The sequence below is a fragment of the Monodelphis domestica genome, chromosome 1 (genome assembly GCF_027887165.1).
Source record: "Monodelphis domestica isolate mMonDom1 chromosome 1, mMonDom1.pri, whole genome shotgun sequence".
In the NCBI taxonomy this organism is placed as follows: domain Eukaryota; kingdom Metazoa; phylum Chordata; class Mammalia; order Didelphimorphia; family Didelphidae; genus Monodelphis; species Monodelphis domestica.
In genome coordinates this window covers 58,499,491-58,517,478 of record NC_077227.1, presented here as the reverse complement: position 1 = coordinate 58,517,478, position 17,988 = coordinate 58,499,491, and the positions used below count along the sequence as shown (strand labels likewise).

The following is a 17,988-nucleotide window of genomic DNA, read 5'->3' as shown; positions in this document are numbered from 1 at the left end:
TCTTTTTCCTTTACAACGGCGTATCGAATACCTGTCTCAGCAAGCAGAGATGATTCGGGTCTAATTTATTTCCCATGTTTAACACAGCATATGGATTTCTAACCATCATTTATATGCACACAATAAAAGCTAATTTGGACTTCCATTTGAACCAATTCCTTTATGTTAAATCTATGGAAGAGGTAATGGAGAGAGAAAGAAAAAGAAGCCCTTATCTTCATTTCTCCAACTCTGCCACAGGAGGTGATGGATAAGAAATTTCCTTTCTTTCTCTCATTGGGGGATTTCACTAGGGAAGATTTAGAAAGTGCTTTGTATTTCCCCCAAGGAAAAGCAATGTAATAAAGCATTTATTATATGTACTAAACTGTGCATTGGTGCTTCACAAAGTACCTTAAGCCTAACTAGAATGGGTCCCTGTTCTGCTGTTCCCTAGTATTGTTTAAAGGTGAAAGTAATAAAGTGGTGTGGCCAAACCAACTCTGGTTGACTGCTTCAGTTGGGAAAAGAGAAGAAGGGAGCAGACCAGCATGAGAAGGGAACAGTGTGATATCCATGCACAGGGTGGGTTAGGAGTGAGGGCACTGTACTTTTAGGGAGCCCAGAATATAGAAGATGCTTAATAAATGTTGATTGAGTGATTCATTCCAGATTTATATTCTAATCCCGTTACTATCACTGTAGTCCTAAACCAAAAATTTTCATTCTCTGAAACTGTGGTCCTCAACTATAAAAATATGGGGGTTGGACCTAGATGACTCCTAATTATTAAGAAATCCAGATGAAGGGGAGCAATTCTCCTTTAGTACTGTGTACGGTAAGATTGCATTACACATAAAGAATTTTTAGAGTTTTAAGAGACCTCAACAAAATCTAACCTAACTTACATCTGAAAATATTTTTAAGAATACTATGCCTAAGTGGTTATCCAGCCTTTGGTTAAATATCTACTGAAGATATTTCTTTCTCTCTCCATCTCTCAAGGCAGTCCATTTCATTTTTGTATAGGTCTGCATATTAGCAAGAGTAACAAGGTCATGCAGTGGAGAAAGCCCTGGGCTTGGAATCAGGAAGACCTCAGTTCAAATCTACCCTCAAATACTTCTAAGCTTTATGTCCCTGGGCAAGTCACTTGGCCCAGTTGGCCTCAGTTTCCTCACATGTAAAATGAGCTAGAGAAGGAAATGGCAAATCACTCCAATATCTTTGCCAAGAAAACCCCAAATGGGGTCATGAAGTGTTGAACATACCTGAAATAAGTGAACAACAGCAATAACAACTTTAGCAATTTGTTCCTGACATTTAGTTAAAACTTTGGTTTTCTCCATTGTCATTTCCATCCTTTGATTCTAAACTTCCTTCTGGGGTCAGACAGAGGCAATGTGGAACAATGGATAGAGCTTAGTTCTAATTTCCGAAGCCCTAGATTCCAGTCCTTTCTCTGATGTTTACTTACTATCTGTGTGCCTTAGACAAGTCATAGCCTCCCTAGGCCTCCATTCTTCATAAATAAAATAAAATGGTTTGAACTAGAAAGAACTCAGTGATCCTATGGCCCTATATCTAATCCTTCTATATGGCATTGCTTCAGATATTTGAAGAGAGCTTATCATTACCACCCTCTCCCTGGATCTTCTTTTCTTCAAGCTAAGTTCTCAGGTTTTTCTGTAGATCTTCATATAAAATGAATTCTAGGTCCTTCACCATCTTGGTGGTTCTCTTCTGGATGCTTTCTAGCTTATTCAACTGTGGAGTGCAATAGAAATACAAGATTCCAGATATGATATGATCAGGAAAAAGTATGGATAGATGCCCACTTCCTCATCCTTGGATATCATATGTTGCAATGTCTGTTGCATTGTGTCCAGTTTGGGCTGCTACCTTTCCTGAGAGGGCACTGGCAGCCTGGAATCCATTAACCAAAGAGTGATCAGGATAATCAGAGAACTCAAAATTATACTGGAACCTGAGATGGAGTTGGCAGCTTCACACTGTTGCAAGAATTGTAGGATGATAAGTCTAGAGGACCAAAGTATATACCATCTAATTCTTCAGAGGTAAGAAGCAAAAATGTTCCTTAAGTGGGGCCAAAGGTCAATTGCTGAACCAGCTAGCATGAAATCCCAAATGAATGAGGGCAAAAAACAGGAAGTATACCTAATTGTAGAAAGAACAGGTCAACAAAAGAGTGGAAATAGGATCCAACAGGGTTAATAGGAAGTACACTTGGAAAATCAGGCTAAATTTCAAAAAACCAGGTGGGCCAGCAATTTGGGTCTTAGAACTTACCCTATACAATCTATGACCATCAGTAGACTGAAGGTTCTTCAGTCCTCCTGAACCTTTGCATTTAAAGCCTCCTGGTTTCTCCAAATGCACCCAAATTTATAACCTATATAAAACAGATCTCTTGGGATGGGCCACAGAGGACCTGGCATGAATCACCTTGGCATATGAGCAGAAGGTCAGAGCTGGGAAATATCTTCTAAAAAAGAACCTTTGGGGGGACAGATTGAGTTGGACAATCTCTTACATTCCATATCTGGTCCCCTGATCCATTAGGGCCATAAGGATTTGGAGATATAAAGGACCCTCATGGCCATCCAGTCTATTTTACAGATAAGGAAATAATGACCTAAGGAAAATAAAAGATTTCCAAATTCACATAAGTTTCAAGAATCCAGAATAGAATTTTAACCCAGCTCCTCTGACTCCAGAGTTGGTAACCTTTCTCCTATAAATATGAACTGCTTGTCCATATTCTTGGCTTCTACAACTCATTTTCCTGCTCATTTCAGCCCTTGGGTTTTTGCATGACAAAGAAATCTTTGAATCAGTCTGACCTGTCCTTTTGGTATGCTCTTGCATGTATCTTATTTCAGACCCTGCACCCTATAGCCAAGGGTTAGGAGTGAAGAAAGATTTACATTTTGTATAAGAAATGGCTAAATGAGATAGAAATTTGTATATTGGAGACAAAAAGATTTATTGAAGACATGATAGCCATGTGAACATATTTTAAGGGCTATTATTATCTGAAAGAAGAGGAAGCCTTATTTTGTAATCCTTAAGAGGGGTGAACTGTTATCAAATGGGTAGAAATTACAGAAAATGACGCAGGTTTTTGGTTCAATAGACTACCTATGTATTCATTTGAGTTCCCAAAAATGGGAATGCCATTTCTGGGAGTGAGATTCTTATAATGTAACTAAGAACAATTTAGCTAACCATTTATCATAGACATTATAAAAGGAATTCATGGAAAGGATAGCAAGTTTCATTATATAACCCCTTTCTAAACTCTAAGATCCTAACTTACTCTATATACTAATGTGAATTTATTTACCAATAGTATACTGTGATTTTTAAATTGAAGATTAGTTACTCAAATGTAGTTGTTTACTCAACCAGCCAATCCCAGTCCTGCTGATCAGAGACAACCCCAACCGGTCAAAAAACTCTTTCGCCCTCCAGGCTCTCCAAACTTAGGTAAGTTTAATTCACTTAAATTTAGAATACAAATATATTCCATTTACAAATATGGAAATGCAGAACACTTGTCTTACAGAATCAAGTAGGAAGTTGGCAATCTTTAGTTCCACCCCCTGACAGTCCCCATAGAAGCAGGATGGAAAGAAGCATCCCCAGTTTTGATACCCAGTTTCCAGAGTTGAAGAAAGTAATGGAGGGACCATATGGTTAAATAATAGCAACTAAAGCCAAAAGTAGCCAGGGCAATGGCAAAATGTTTTAGCTGGAGGTAGGAGCCACTTAGCCTTTGCCAGTCCAGGGTCCCTTAGATCTTCATACATTCAAATCATTTAAATTTAAAGGCAACACAACTTTGTAAAGTGTGTTATGTATTCCCACTATACTATCCCTCACCATTCCCTGCATTCTGAAAGTCTCTCTTTCTCCAAAATGCCATCTCCAAATAATCCTAATTCAAGACAATTTTGTTTTGCTTTCAATATATATTTTTTTTGCATTTTACAAGTGTGTTGATTCCCAAGCTGTTGTGTACTTGAATATTTGCAATGTTAGTAGGTGTATTGTGTTCAGGGTGGACTTACTTGACTCCATTTTAGGTGTGCTCAGCCATCTTTGGTGTCTCCCTGTCAGCCAACTCTAACAAGTGGCTCCACAGCTCAGAGGACTGAGTACTCTGGTACTATAGTGAATACTGCTAAAGACCATCTCAGCAGATGGGATAAACCAGGTTGAAGGTCTCAGGCCTCAAATCTATTGGTGAGTTAGGGGAGTGTCTTATCCCAAGCATGTGAAAGCTTCCCCCTGCAGAATGGGAAGGTGAGAACAATTTGTGTAATGGCCATGAAGGCAGCTGAAGCAGGTATTGTGGAACACTTAAAGCTTGGTCAGCCATCAGGCACTGAGGTCATCCACTGCACACTAGGCCATTGCTAGTCATCTTGACTTTTGTCTTGCCACTGGACTTCATTGATTCTGGAAGAGGGAGTGAGGCTGATGACTTTGTATAGCTCTGCCTCGCTTAAATCCAATTCGTAAGCAAGTCACAGCATCACCTCATGATATCACTAGTCCTCTTTGAAAAGAAGGATGAACAACAGTATTCATTGTGGGTAAAATTGTCTACTTAATCAAATTATAGACTTCTCAAAGGCAAAGCCATGACTTCTCTTTTCATTCTCCCTAGAGCCCAATACAGATGTTTTACATACAGTAAAAACTTAAAAATGTTTTGCGAATTAATTGATACTGATTGAAGGCTAGTGTTAAGTTAGATGCTTTATTCATGCTCATTCTTCTTAGGAGAAAAGTCCCATGGGGTTGGGTTTGGGTTGGGTTTTTTTTTTTAATAGCTACTGAACTGTCACTACTTCTTTTGCTATTCTCAATAAAAATTAGTTTAAATGACTATTTAAACTATCCCAACTATCCTAACTGTCAGAGAACCAGTTCTACCAGCCTTCAGAGTAATCACGCTACTTGGAAATGAAAGCCTCAGCTAGCTGTTGATGGTTTAATGGGCAATCCAAACCCCAGGGCTTGGATGTGTTCATCCCAGAGTATGTTGAGGTATGGACACTTATAATGGAAAGGAATCTAGAGGAAAATAATTAGAAACACCTAAAGGAGGGATGTAAAGTGATTGAAAAAAAAAAAACAGATGGATGAGATGAACCTTTAACTATGGGAATTCTTCTTCCCATTAAAAGAATGATCACTTACTTTTACCTGAACTGGAAGATGTAAGATTGTTTTTGATGGTAGAATCAATTGGTTCTGGCAATTGAATATTGTAGCACCACTAAGAAAAATAAGGGTACAATTAGTGGAGATATCATGTAAAAGAGTTAATCCTATCTTCACACACATCAGAGAAGGAATGGTAATGTCTTAATCGTGTAGGAGGTGGAATTTGATCCTGCTTGGGGGCTCTGGGTAAGAAGAACTTGTCTTTGAAGATCACTTCTAATATTGGTTACTCTGATGACCTCACTATCATCCCACCCAATTATTAGGCCCAGAAGAATGGATGGTGATCTATGGAGGCATGAGTCCAGGCTGGGAAACTTTTATTCTTAGTGTGATTTAAACTGGAATCCCATCAGATTTGAGGGAATTTCATTCTCCCTCTCTTATATTCATTAATCATATCTCAGGTAAAATATCAACTGTTTCTAAAACTCATTTCTCATGTATTAGTCTAAATAATGAAAATCATGTTTCCCAGTTTCATTTTGGTATGTGTGGAGTCAAAACGGCCACTTAGAAGCAGCAAAAGTCGAGTCCTCTATGAAAACCTTTCCATACCAGTCAAAAACAAAGTGCTTCAAGGGGACAGAAAAACAAATCTAAAAAGTCAGAACCCTGGGGGGTCAGGGGGCTTGAGGGAGTTGGTTGGGGGCCTCCTGCCCAATTCAACTTAAAGGTACACATAGAAGACTGAATTCTTGGGTTTAAGGAAAAGAAAGAAGGAAGGTCCCAGAGCCCTCTCTCACCTACTGTGCCAAGACTCCAGTGGTTGCTAGAATCTTGGGGCAAGGGCTCTAGCTCACAGGAAGTGCCTTGCTGCTACAGCTGCCTGAGGCTCAGGGCTCTGACCACATCAGAAGGGAGACATCTGGAGAAGTGGCACAGAGAGGATGGTTAGCCTGGTCCTAGCCTTCAGCCACCACTTCTCCATCTTGGGTCTTTACTTCTGGAAGTTTTGGCCTTGGGGCACATCTAACTCTGCAGGATTCAGTCTATCAATAGTGCAGATAAGAAGTCTTCAAAGGAAAGGGAAGCTCATGCTCCAACATGCCTCCTCCACCCACTGAATTGAGAGCTATGGTAAGAATTTCAGCTGACTACCATGGTAGGAAGCTCAGGGCTCTGACCAGGCAACTGACAGGGAGGTGGCAGGCAGAAAGGAAGAGAGAGGAAGAGGAGGGTAACTACCTTCAGCCTCCACACCTTCACCTATACCTTCAGCTTCTACTGGCAGCTAAGGAAGCTCTGATCCGAGTTTCATATTGTATTGTATGTTGCTTAGCATTTTAGGGATTTTGTAGTTCTCAGTTATAGATCCACAGAAGTAGAATATGGTTTTTCAGTGTTGTAAGATTTAAATTAATATCAATAACTCCAAGTATTTTATAAGGCTTATTAATAATCACTTGAAGTAGAAAGAAAATAAACTGAAAGTAATGGAGGTTCAAATCTAATTACCTAACAAAAAATAAAACTAGATGAGTAAAACTCTCCTGCCTTTCACCACTTTCACAAAACATGATCAAGGGAAGAGAGAGAGAGAGAGAGAGAGAGAGAGAGAGAGAGAGAGAGAGAGAGAGAGAGAGAGAGAGAGAGAGAGAGGCAGGCAGGGAACACAAAATTTATCCTCCCAATGTTAGCAAGTAATGTGAGACAGAACATGGGATGCTAAGAATTGGAGTTTCTGGGGAGATTCTCATTACACCCCATTCTCCCTGTGATTCCCTTGGCAAATGAGCATGTAGAAATCTCCCAGATTTACATGCCTAGTTTCCCCATGGAATCAGTACACATAACCAACATATATATCTCTAAAGATCTTTAACTAGAGGTACATACAATATTGCACTATCTAAAGGGAAATTACAATATTTTGGGGATAAGAGGGAAATAAAAAAGAAAAAGAACAAAACCAATGATTCCTAGACTCATTGACAAAAAGGCAATTATGGAGAAGTCCCCTTTTGCATAAGATTGTACATTCAAAGTAAATGAATTCAACCTCCACAGTTCAATTTCACTACATCCCAAAGTTCATTCTGAATCTTTTGGTTCAGTGTGTTGCTGCAGGCATCTCCATGGTACCTTCTCCAAAAAGTTTCTTGATTCTAGGAGATAGCATGTTTCTTATTCTAAAATTACTCTCAAACAAGAAAAACTATTTATATATATTATATTATATTTACACATATTTTTATTTATAAATATAAAAAATTATAAGTCCAGAATTTCATGACAATTAGAAAATCCCTCCTGAGAAGTGTGTTGACCAACACATGGATCATCCCAGAGATACTTGACTGAGTTATTAGGTATGTGAATCAATTGTTAAAAGGAAGTCAAAAACGCAAAAAAAAATAGAAAAGAAAAAAATCTAAATTAAATAGTATATAAAAATTCTGAGTGAGATCATAAGTTGATAACAGGTCCTTGAATCAGGGCCCAGTAAATTGATTTATGTCCCACAAGCCTGTAGGGCCATTCCAGCAATATGTACTTACCCAATCAGCAGTCAGGACTATAGAAACTTGCCACACTATGAAGGAGAAAGAAAAAGGCACTAGATTTTGCAACAACTGGAAAATATAATTTCTTGGTCTGATTTTACCTTCACTCTCAGGGATAGGGGAGCCAATATGGCAGCTAAACTGAGGTATTTTGTCTGAATCTGACATAGGGAAATCCTGTGCCTGACATTGTCAAACAGCTGCTTCCTTGAACCCCAAAACAAGTCCTCTGTCTTGATGCAGATTCTCATCAATCCCACTGGGATTGGTTGGTCTCCTTGACCTTGTGCTTCTTGGCTCTATATACTGGCTCTTTTGTGACTTCTTCTCCTGGATTCAGACATTCATTAATTAATGTCCCATAATGTTAAACAATCAATGGCAGGTTTCCATAGTCTAAAGCTTTTGGATATGCATTAATATTAGGGCTAATGAATATTATAAACTTATATTAGTTCAAAAATTTGAAAAAAACATTAATGCGTATGTGCTTCAAGTACAAAAAATGAGAGAGGAAAGAAAATTCAATTATTGTACATGCAAGGTTTAAAAACGATGATAAATTTTTTTAAAAATAAAAAAAATATATAATTCATTATCAGTGACACACTCTGTTTGCCAAGGGGAGGCACAATAAAAATGAGATACATTTCCTACGGTGATCCATATTATGAGTGCAAATGATTTTTATGAAGTTATAACTTTTCATAACAGTACTATGGCAGCTAATGCATATTCAAAGAAGTATCAAAATTCCCAAAATCACAAGAGCCAATAAATTCTCCAAAGGTTGTATATAGGTTGTAACCAGTTTGATGGAGTCCATCTATCATCATCTATGTGATAATTAACAAAGGCAAAAAGAAACAAAAGGCTATTTAGGTAACATGTGATCTCAATAGATCTGGTAACAAACCCAGCATCCATAAGGCCCCAGGGTTTTGGCACAGAAAGGGTTTGTCCAACTATGGGCTTTTACAATGGTATTTTCTCCAGGTCAGTCATATGGGGAGGGTACAAATAAAAACAATAAAATAGCACATATAACTAAATGAACAAAACACAGAATCAGAAAGTGAAATAGTGTAACAGAATAGATTAGATTAATATGTGAATGAAAAGACAAAATTAAATCTTAAAGCAAACAATATATGTGACAGGTTACAAATATCAAATTCAAGAGTCTTTTTTTACAATTCTGATAGGTGTGTTACAGAGACTTCTTTACTATTTGGAGGGGAACAAGCTGGAACAGTTAACATCAATAAAACAATGGAGTCTGAAAAGGCTTAAAAATTCACCTCCAGACTCTTTAAGGTTCCTTCCCCTCCCAAGTATCATTATCCATCTAGATTCCTTTGATCACACATCTGGGGTTCCCCGTACTTGCACTGGGCATAGTATGAATGAACCTCATATTGGATGTGTTGCAGAGACTGGGCAAGCCAAAATGGCAAGTGGGTGTAGGGAGGAGAATCTCCCCTTTGAATCTCAAGAGTATTCAAGCTAATCGCAAGGACAAGTGCACCCAGGTACGGTAGGAGAAAAAGACATCCTAAAACTTTGGTAATGCACTGCTTTTTAATAGGCCATGCTTGCAATTCTACTTATTAAATTGGTTGCAAATCTACTTCCTTTCTGTAGGCAGTGCTAGCCTAGTATGCACTAGCTAGGAGTAAAATGAAGAGGTTTGGGAGAGTTTTTTTTTTTCCTTCCCCTTTGTCCAGGAGTAAAAATGCCAGGGAACAAGTGCTACCAAGTGGCAATGTTTGGGTACTAGCTGAGGGGTACCTAGACCCTAGTGCTTTAGACATGTGGGGGTTTAGGAAAGGCCTTAAAGAGAGAGAAAACTTCTAGGAGTAAGATAAGGCTAAACTTTCTCAATTTAGCTCAATAATTAATACTTTATAATAACAACAACAACAAAAACTGAGCTGAAATTATTAACTTCCTCCAACACTCTGGGGATTCTGGGCTGTGAGATGGTAGCTTGTGGAGGGATAGGTTTGCTTCCCCCAGGTGAAAGGAGTCAGGATGGATAGAGGCTAATTGTTGCTAAAAATATACACCCAGCTCCAAGGCACCAGCAAGCACTCAGCTATTAGCAATGTAAGTGAAAGAGGGATTTATACTTTATCAACCTCCCAGAAAGTGACTCTCAAGGACCCCCAGCTTGTGTGTTTAAGAGACACAGTAACAGGCTCGCAGTAGCAGTGGCAGTAGCAGTAGCAGCCAGAATAGCAGGGGAAGCAGTGGTGAGAGATGGATTTAAAAACTAATTTGCCTTTTTGTCTATTAAAAAAAATTGCTCTACCAACTGAGAGAAGAGCAAGTGTTCTAAAGTCTAGACTTCTGGTCCCCATAAAATTTAAGATATAAATTAATGTCCAATACTCCAAGTATCATGTTTTATAAAGTTTATTAATAATCACTTGAAGTAGAATGAATAAAAAAGGAAATAGAAGTAAAAACAACCTAATTATCTAACAAAAGTAAGACTATATGAGTAAATTTTCCTGCCTGTTAAAAAAGCCCTTGTCAGCAACTGCCAATTAAAGGAAGAGAGAGTCAGAGCTACATAAAATTGATATCCTCCCTATATTAGCATGTAACATGAAAAGGAACATGGGATGCTGGGAATTGAAGTTTCTGGGAAACAGATTCTAATTACACAATGGTAGGAATTAAAAGTCAAAGAAAATTTTATTCACTTTTGCAAACATATATGAAAAAGCTCTGATGTGCATTTTTGTCAACTGTGGTACTAATGAATAATATAGATAGTGTCAACTGGCATCGCTTCATTTATTCAGAGATTGGACTCCCATTTCCCCCAATAAATTATAGTTGAAAAATAGAAATTAATTTAGAAATGTGGGGTAGACTTCTTAATTCTGGATTTAATTCCACATTAGGATACCTTAAAAGAAGTTGTTCTTTTTAAGGACTCATTTACCACCCCAAAATGGGATTAAAATGAAATCTTACTCATTGTCTGAAAGTAACTATGTATTGTCTGGGGCTCAGGGGAGAGGCATAAGGAGATAACATAGAAATGATAATAATAACTACCCACATTTTATTGGGTCAGAGCCCTGACCTTCCTGCCATGGAAGTCAGCCAGATTCTTATAATCTGGCTCTCAGCTCAATCAGTTGATAAGGGGTATTGGAGATTGAACTTCTGTGCCCTCTAAACAATTTAGCTATCCATTTATCATAGACATTATGAAAGCAATTCATGAAAAGGCTAGCAAGTTTCATTACATGACCCCTAGAGTCCTTTCTAAATTCTAAGATCCTATAGTCCTAAATTACTCTATATACTAATGCAAATCTATTTACCAACAGTTTGCTGTTATTTTTAAGTTGAAGTTTAGTTACTCAAATGTAGTTGTTTGCTCAACCAGAAAATACAACTTCTCCTGCTCAGAGACTCACTCAACCGGTCATGAAAACCTTAAAACCTCCAAGCCCAGGTAAGTTTAATTCACTTAAATTTAAGATGCAAATATATTCCATTTGCACATTTGAAACTGAAGAACACATGTCTTGCAGAACCTAGTAGGAAGTTGGTAATCTTTAGACCCCACCCTGACAGTCCCCATTAAGACAGGATGGAGAATGAAAGCATCCCCAGTTTTGATACCCAGTTTCCAGAGTTAAGGAAAGTAATGGAGGGACCATATGATTAAATAATAGCAACAAAAGCCAAAAGTAGCCAGGGCAATGGCAAAATGTTATAGCTGGAGGTAGGAGCCACTTAGCCTTTGCCAGTCCAGGGTCCCTTAGATCTTCATACATTCAAATCATTTAAATTTAAAGGCAACACAACTTTGTAAAGTGTGTTATGTATTCCCACTATACTACCCCCCACCATTCCCTGCATTCTGAAAGTCTGTCCTCAAAATGCCATCCCCAAATAATCCTAATCCAGGACAATCTTTGTTTTGCTTTCAATATCTTTTTTTTTTTTTGCATTTTACAAGTGTGTTGATTCCCAAGCTGTTGCGTACTTGAATATTTGCAATGTTAGTAGGTGTATTGTGTTCAGGGTGGACTTACTTGACTCCATTTTAGGTGTGCTCAGCCATCTTTGGTGTCTCCCTGTCAGCCAACTCTAACAAGTGGCTCCAAGAAGCTATAGCATGCTCAGAGGACTGAGTACTCTGGTACTATAGTGAGTACTGCTAAAGACCATCTCAGCAGATGGGATAAACCAGGTTGAAGGTCTCAGGCCTCAAATCTATTGGTGAGTTAGGGGAGTGTCTTATCCCAAGCATGTGAAAGCTTCCCCCTGCAGAATGGGAAGGTGAGAACAATTTGTGTAATGGCCATGAAGGCAGCTGAAGCAGGTATTGTGGAACACTTAAAGCTTGGTCAGCCATCAGGCACTGAGGTCATCCACTGCACACTAGGCCATTGCTAGTCATCTTGACTTTTGTCTTGCCACTGGACTTCATTGATTCTGGAAGAGGGAGTGAGGCTGATGACTTTGTATAGCTCTGCCTCGCTTAAATCCAATTCGTAAGCAAGTCACAGCATCACCTCATGATATCACTAGTCCTCTTTGAAAAGAAGGATGAACAACAGTATTCATTGTGGGTAAAATTGTCTACTTAATCAAATTATAGACTTCTCAAAGGCAAAGCCATGACTTCTCTTTTCATTCTCCCTAGAGCCCAATACAGATGTTTTACATACAGTAGAAACTTAAAAATGTTTTGCGAATTGATACTGATTGAAGGCTAGTGTTAAGTTAGATACTTTATTCATGCTCATTCTTTTTATGAGGAAAGTTAAAAGGGGTTAGGTTTTTTTTGGGGGGGTTGTTTGTTTTTATATAGCTACTGAATTGTCACTGCATCTTTTTCTATTCTCACTAAAGGACTTAGTTTGAATTACGAACCCAACTATCCTAACTGTCAGAGACCCAGTTCTACCAGCCTTCAAAACAATCTCTCTATTTAGAAATGAAAGCCTCAGCTAGCTGTTGATGTTTTAATGGGCAATCCAAACCCCAAGACTTGGATGACTCAGCTCAGAGTATGCTGAGGTATGGCCACTAATAGTGGAAAGGAATCTAGAGGAAAGTAATGGAAACACCTAAAGAAGGAATGTAAAGTGATTGAAAAAAAACAGATGGATGAATACCTTTAAGGATAAGAATACTTCCCATGGAAAGGATGATCACTTGCTTTTACCTAAATTGGAAGATGTAAAAGATTTTTTTGATGGTAGAATCAATAGGTTCTGGCAATTGAATATTGTAGCACCACTAAGAAAAATAATGGCATAATTAGTGGAGATATCATGTAATAGAGTTAATCCTATCTTCACACACTTCAGAGAAGGAATGGTAATGTCTTAATCGTGTAGGAGGTAGAATTTGAGCCTGGTTGAGGGCTCTGGGTAAGAAGGACTTGTCTTTGAAGATCACTTCTAATATTGGTTATTCTGATGTGCTCACTATCATCCCACCCAATTATTAGGCCCAGAAGACATTAAAAAGTTTTGATAGGAGTTTGATACAAGTATGGAATATTGTTAAAAGGAGGTTTCGTAATCTTATACTGTCTCTTTAAGAGCAGAATTTATAAGGAAGGAGGTAGTTGAAAGATGAGCTGTAGAAATTTGAAACTGAAGAACACTTGTCTTGCAGAACCTATAGGAAGTTGGTAATCTTTAGACCCGTCCCTGACAGTCCTCATAGAGGCAGGATAAAAATGGAAAGCATCCCCAGTTTTTATACCCAGTTTCCAGAGTTGTGGAAAGTAATGGAGGGACTAAAAAGTAGCTATGGCAATAACAAAATGTTATAGCTGGAGGTAGGAGCCACTTAGCCTTTGCCAGTCCAGAGTCCCTTAGATATTCATACATTCAAATAATTTAAATTCAAAGGCAACACTACTTTGTAAAGTGTGTTATATATCCCCACTTTACTATCCTCCACCATTTCCCAACTTTCAACTCCTTCCTTCCTTATAAATTCTGTTCTTAAAGAGACAGTGTAAGATTAAGAAACCTCCTTTTAACAATATTCCGTACTTGTATCAAACTCCTATCAAAACTTTTTAACCATTTACAGATTGGTGAACCACAGGCATTTGATTAATCTATTGATCTTCTGATTCTGATCAATACTGGGCAAGGAAATATAGAAGTAACCATGGTGCTAGAGTTCATGGTGCAGTTAGTGCAGGAGGAAGTTCCATCATATCTCAAAAAGCTCCCTCTACTGGGAACCTTTAGTGAGATATTACATCTCACAGTTTTAGATATATTACGGTTACTGCCATTCTTTGAATTTTTTCTTTTGTTGGGATTGATCCAGGGTTACCAACTGTATCTAAGAGTTGGTAAAATTTTAGCTAAGAAAAATAAACAGCTAAACAATAACAAAACTGAAACTAGACTTACATATCTGGAAAGTTTCATCTCACAGTTGACTAAAACTATCTCCAAACAAAACAAAATTATAGTTCAGTTTATCAAAACTGCCTCTCCTACTGCATCTCCTACTACTTCTATCAAGGCAGCTACTCGCTCTACCAAGACAACTAAACCTAAAAACAAGAAGGGAGAGATGATAATAGCCTACTCCCATTAAGAGAAGTGCCAACTTTCAATCCAAAAAAAGAGTTAGTAACTATTAGGTATCACCGACCATTTACCCCTCAGGATAGCAAGGGATTTAAGAGGAGAACCCCTTAATTTGAGGAGGAGTCCATAGTAGTTATAAAAAAAAGATAGAAATGATTTGCAGACAATTTTATACAACCTGAATTGATTTCAAATACCCATTAAACTATTAACTAAGAGGGGAAAAGATAGTGTTTAGGGTTATAATTTATGTGGATTGGAGAATGGGCATGGTTTACTGACCTGAAATTGACCCTCAGTGGGACATTAATGTTCCCAAGGAATATGCAAGATTAATCCAAACTAAGGAAGCAGTGCTAAGTTTCATGAGAGTAAGTTCAAATAAACCAGGAACACGGACTAAATTTGAAAAGTTAAAACAAGAAATGGGTGAAAATCTTTCAAAATTTATGGACCTACTGATAGAACTAGGAGGAAGATACATAGATTTAGACCTAACTATAGAGAGAGATATTAGACCACTGAGAAGATATTTTGTAAAGAATTGTTGCAAGGTGGTTAAGGACTATTTGAAAACCAGTTGTCGTAATTGGATGAATGTGGGTCTGGATGAACTAGGGAGACTGGCGGTATATGTTTGTAATGGACATAATGATATGAAAGATGCAGATGATAGTGATCTGGTGGATGCATTAAGAAAGGAGATAAAAGCATTAAAAGGAAAATTTGATAAATTTGAAAAAGGAGATGCAAATTTTAGGTTAGCTATGGCTCTGGTATAAGAATATACAAACTACAGAGAATATACAAACCAAAGACCAACATGTTATTTGTGAGGAAAAGGGGGACACCTAATAATAAATTGTAGATGCTAGAATAAAATATTAATAATTTTAGGAATAATGGTGAGAACATTAGGAATGACAACTATAGGAACAACAACTATTTCAGAAACAATAACAATAATAACAGGAACAATCTTAAGAATAACAATTATGGAAACTATGGGAATGATAAAAACAATAACCAAATTGATGCAAATGAATTGCTACCATATATCATTAATGGGGCATTAATGGCAATAACCAAGATGTATATCCTCTTCAACAAGAGGAATCTCAGAGAGGTGCCCATGGTCTGTTATGATGGTTTAACATGGGGGAAAGGACTCTGGAATCAAAGATGGAAATATTTGATTTTCCAGACACAGATATAATTACACCAGCAAAATACCAGTCCATTCTCCTCCAGATAGCACTGAACCATATGTAACATTTAAAGTAGGAAATATGCTATATGATTGTCTTCTAGATACTAGGGCATCAATATCTGCACTAATGAGTACACCTGTTCCTAATTGTAAATCTATCGCCTCTATTAATGTTCTTGAAGTATCTGGAATTCCTTTGGAAGTTCAAAAGCTTTCACCACAAATAGTGTCTGCAGGACCTTTATCCATGGAACCTTCATTCTTCTATTGGCTAACTCCCATATGAATTTATTATGGAAAGATCTGTTGTGCAAATTAAGAGCTACAATAACATATATGCAGGATGGTGATATTACATTAGAACTACCAGAAGAATTCTCAGGTTTAAGGAAAAGAAAGAAGAAAGGTCCCAGGGCCCCCTCTCCCACCTACTGCACTGAGACCACAGTGGTCCCTAGAATCTCAGGTGTGACAAGGAAATCACTTTAAAAGACTGATATATACATTAATTTAAGGTCACCAAGGAATTCAGCTATGTAATTCCTTAATGAAAACTCAAGTCAGCAGTCAACCTTTTATGGAGTTTAATTACAAACAGGAGGAAGAAAGGTATTGGAGAGAGAGAGAGAAAAGGGAGAGAAGGGAATAGGGCTTAAATACCCCCTCTGTTTAGGCTGGGCCAAAAGGCCCAAGCCCTTAGATAGCTGAGGCAAGAAAAGAGATCAGTCCCTATCACTCACGTGACCAAAATGGAGAAACAGTCTCAGGGGCCTCCACCTCCAGCTTCCTTCAGAGCAAGCTTCTCAGAGCACAGCCTCTCAGAGCAAAACCTCTCCAACCACCTCTCAGCCCTCAGACCCCGCTATCTTTAAGGAAACCATCCAAGTTCCCTCCCCTCAGTTCTCACATCTACCAATCACTGTCCATGTCTTGCCTGTGTCAATGGTGGCTCTAGCTTAACCCAAGACTGCCCAGAGGTCTGCCCCTTTGCACATGTCTGTTGAAGGTCATATTCTCAAATAATTAAATTTTGATCAATGCTGCAGCCCTTCCTAAATCCTGTTAGGACTGAGTAGGGTGAAGATTGTATCAATTCTAAAATCAATCATGACTCAAAGAACTTCCTGTTCTATGCTTAAGCATAGGTCAAAGCCCTTTCCATTGTTCAGCAAAAGGTTTCTGTCCTAAAGTAATCTTAAGTAGGGAGGAGAAGGACCCTCCCATGCCAACGGGGTTCGCATTCCAATAGACTATCAGTAGGAAATTTTTCAAGTATGAAATTTCCCAATGGTGAAATTTCCAACATTTATAAGTCTAAGAAATTTTAAGGTTTACACAGGACAAGGACTCCAACCCACAGGAATTGCCTTGCTGCCACAACTGCCTGAGGCTCAGGGCTCTGATCACAGTCAAACAGGGAGGAAACTGGAGGAGAGGCACAGAGAGGAGGGCAGCCTGGTCCCAGCCTTCAGCCACCACTTCTCCATATTGGGTCTTTACCTCTGGAGGTTTTGGACTCAGGACACATCCACCTCTGCAGTCTTAACCCAGTCTATCAATAGTGCAGATAAGAAGCCTTCAGAGGAAAGGGAAGCTCAATCACCAACATGCCTCTTCCACCCACTGAGCTGAGAGCCATGGTAAGAATTTCGGCTGTCTACCATTGCAGGAAACTCAGGAGTCTGACCAGGAAGCTGGCAGGGAGGTGGCAAGCAGAAAGGAAGAGAAAGGAAGATGAGGGTAACTACCTTTAACTTCCACACCTTCACCAACACCTTCAGCTTCTGCTGGCAGTTGGGGAAACTCTGATCCAAGTTTCATTTTGTATTGTATGTTGCTTAGCATTCTCAGGATTTCGTAGGTTTGAGTTATAGACCCAAAGAGGTAGAATGTTATTTTCAGTGGTAGGGATTAAATGTCAAAGACAAATTTCACCCACTTTTGCAAACATATACGGAAGAGCTCAGATATGCACTTTTTCCAACTGTGGTAGTAATGAATAGATAGATAATGCCAATTGGCATTACAGCATTTATTCAGAGATTGGACTCCCATTACCCCCAAACTTACAATTGAAAGAATAGAAATTAATTCAGAAATGTGGGGCAGACCTCCTATTTCTGAATATAATCCCACATTAGGATACCTTGGAACAGTGGTTCTCAACCTTTCTAATGCCGTGACCCTGCAATACAGTTCTTCATGTTGCAGTGATTCCCAACCAAAAAATTATTTTGGTGACTACTTCAAAACTGTAATTTTTGCTACAGTTATGATTTGGAATATAAATACCTGACATTCATTATGTATTCTAGTGGTTAATCACAAAAACAATATTTAATTATATGTTGAAAAATATTAATCCATCAGGAGGCAGTCTGAGCACTGGGGTGGGAGGTAAGTCCTGCCTGGGGAGGGGGTCTGCAGATGC

The 17,988-nt window shown here is 38.4% G+C and overlaps 1 protein-coding gene across 32 annotated transcripts in view; it reads left to right on the top strand.

Moving 5' to 3' along the window:
* KCNMA1 (potassium calcium-activated channel subfamily M alpha 1) overlaps positions 1-17,988 on the top strand; it is a 936,156-nt gene that overhangs the window by 866,047 nt on the left and 52,121 nt on the right. For 5 of the 32 annotated variants that reach the window (XM_056819947.1, XM_056819943.1, XM_056819916.1 and 2 more), the window contains 2 exons: positions 3,412-3,489; positions 11,155-11,223. The exons of the other annotated variants lie outside the window; for them this stretch is intronic. In XM_056819947.1, the coding sequence (XP_056675925.1) occupies positions 3,412-3,489; positions 11,155-11,223 (147 nt within the window). The remainder of the gene's footprint in view (positions 1-3,411; positions 3,490-11,154; positions 11,224-17,988) is intronic. 32 annotated transcript variants of the gene reach the window in all.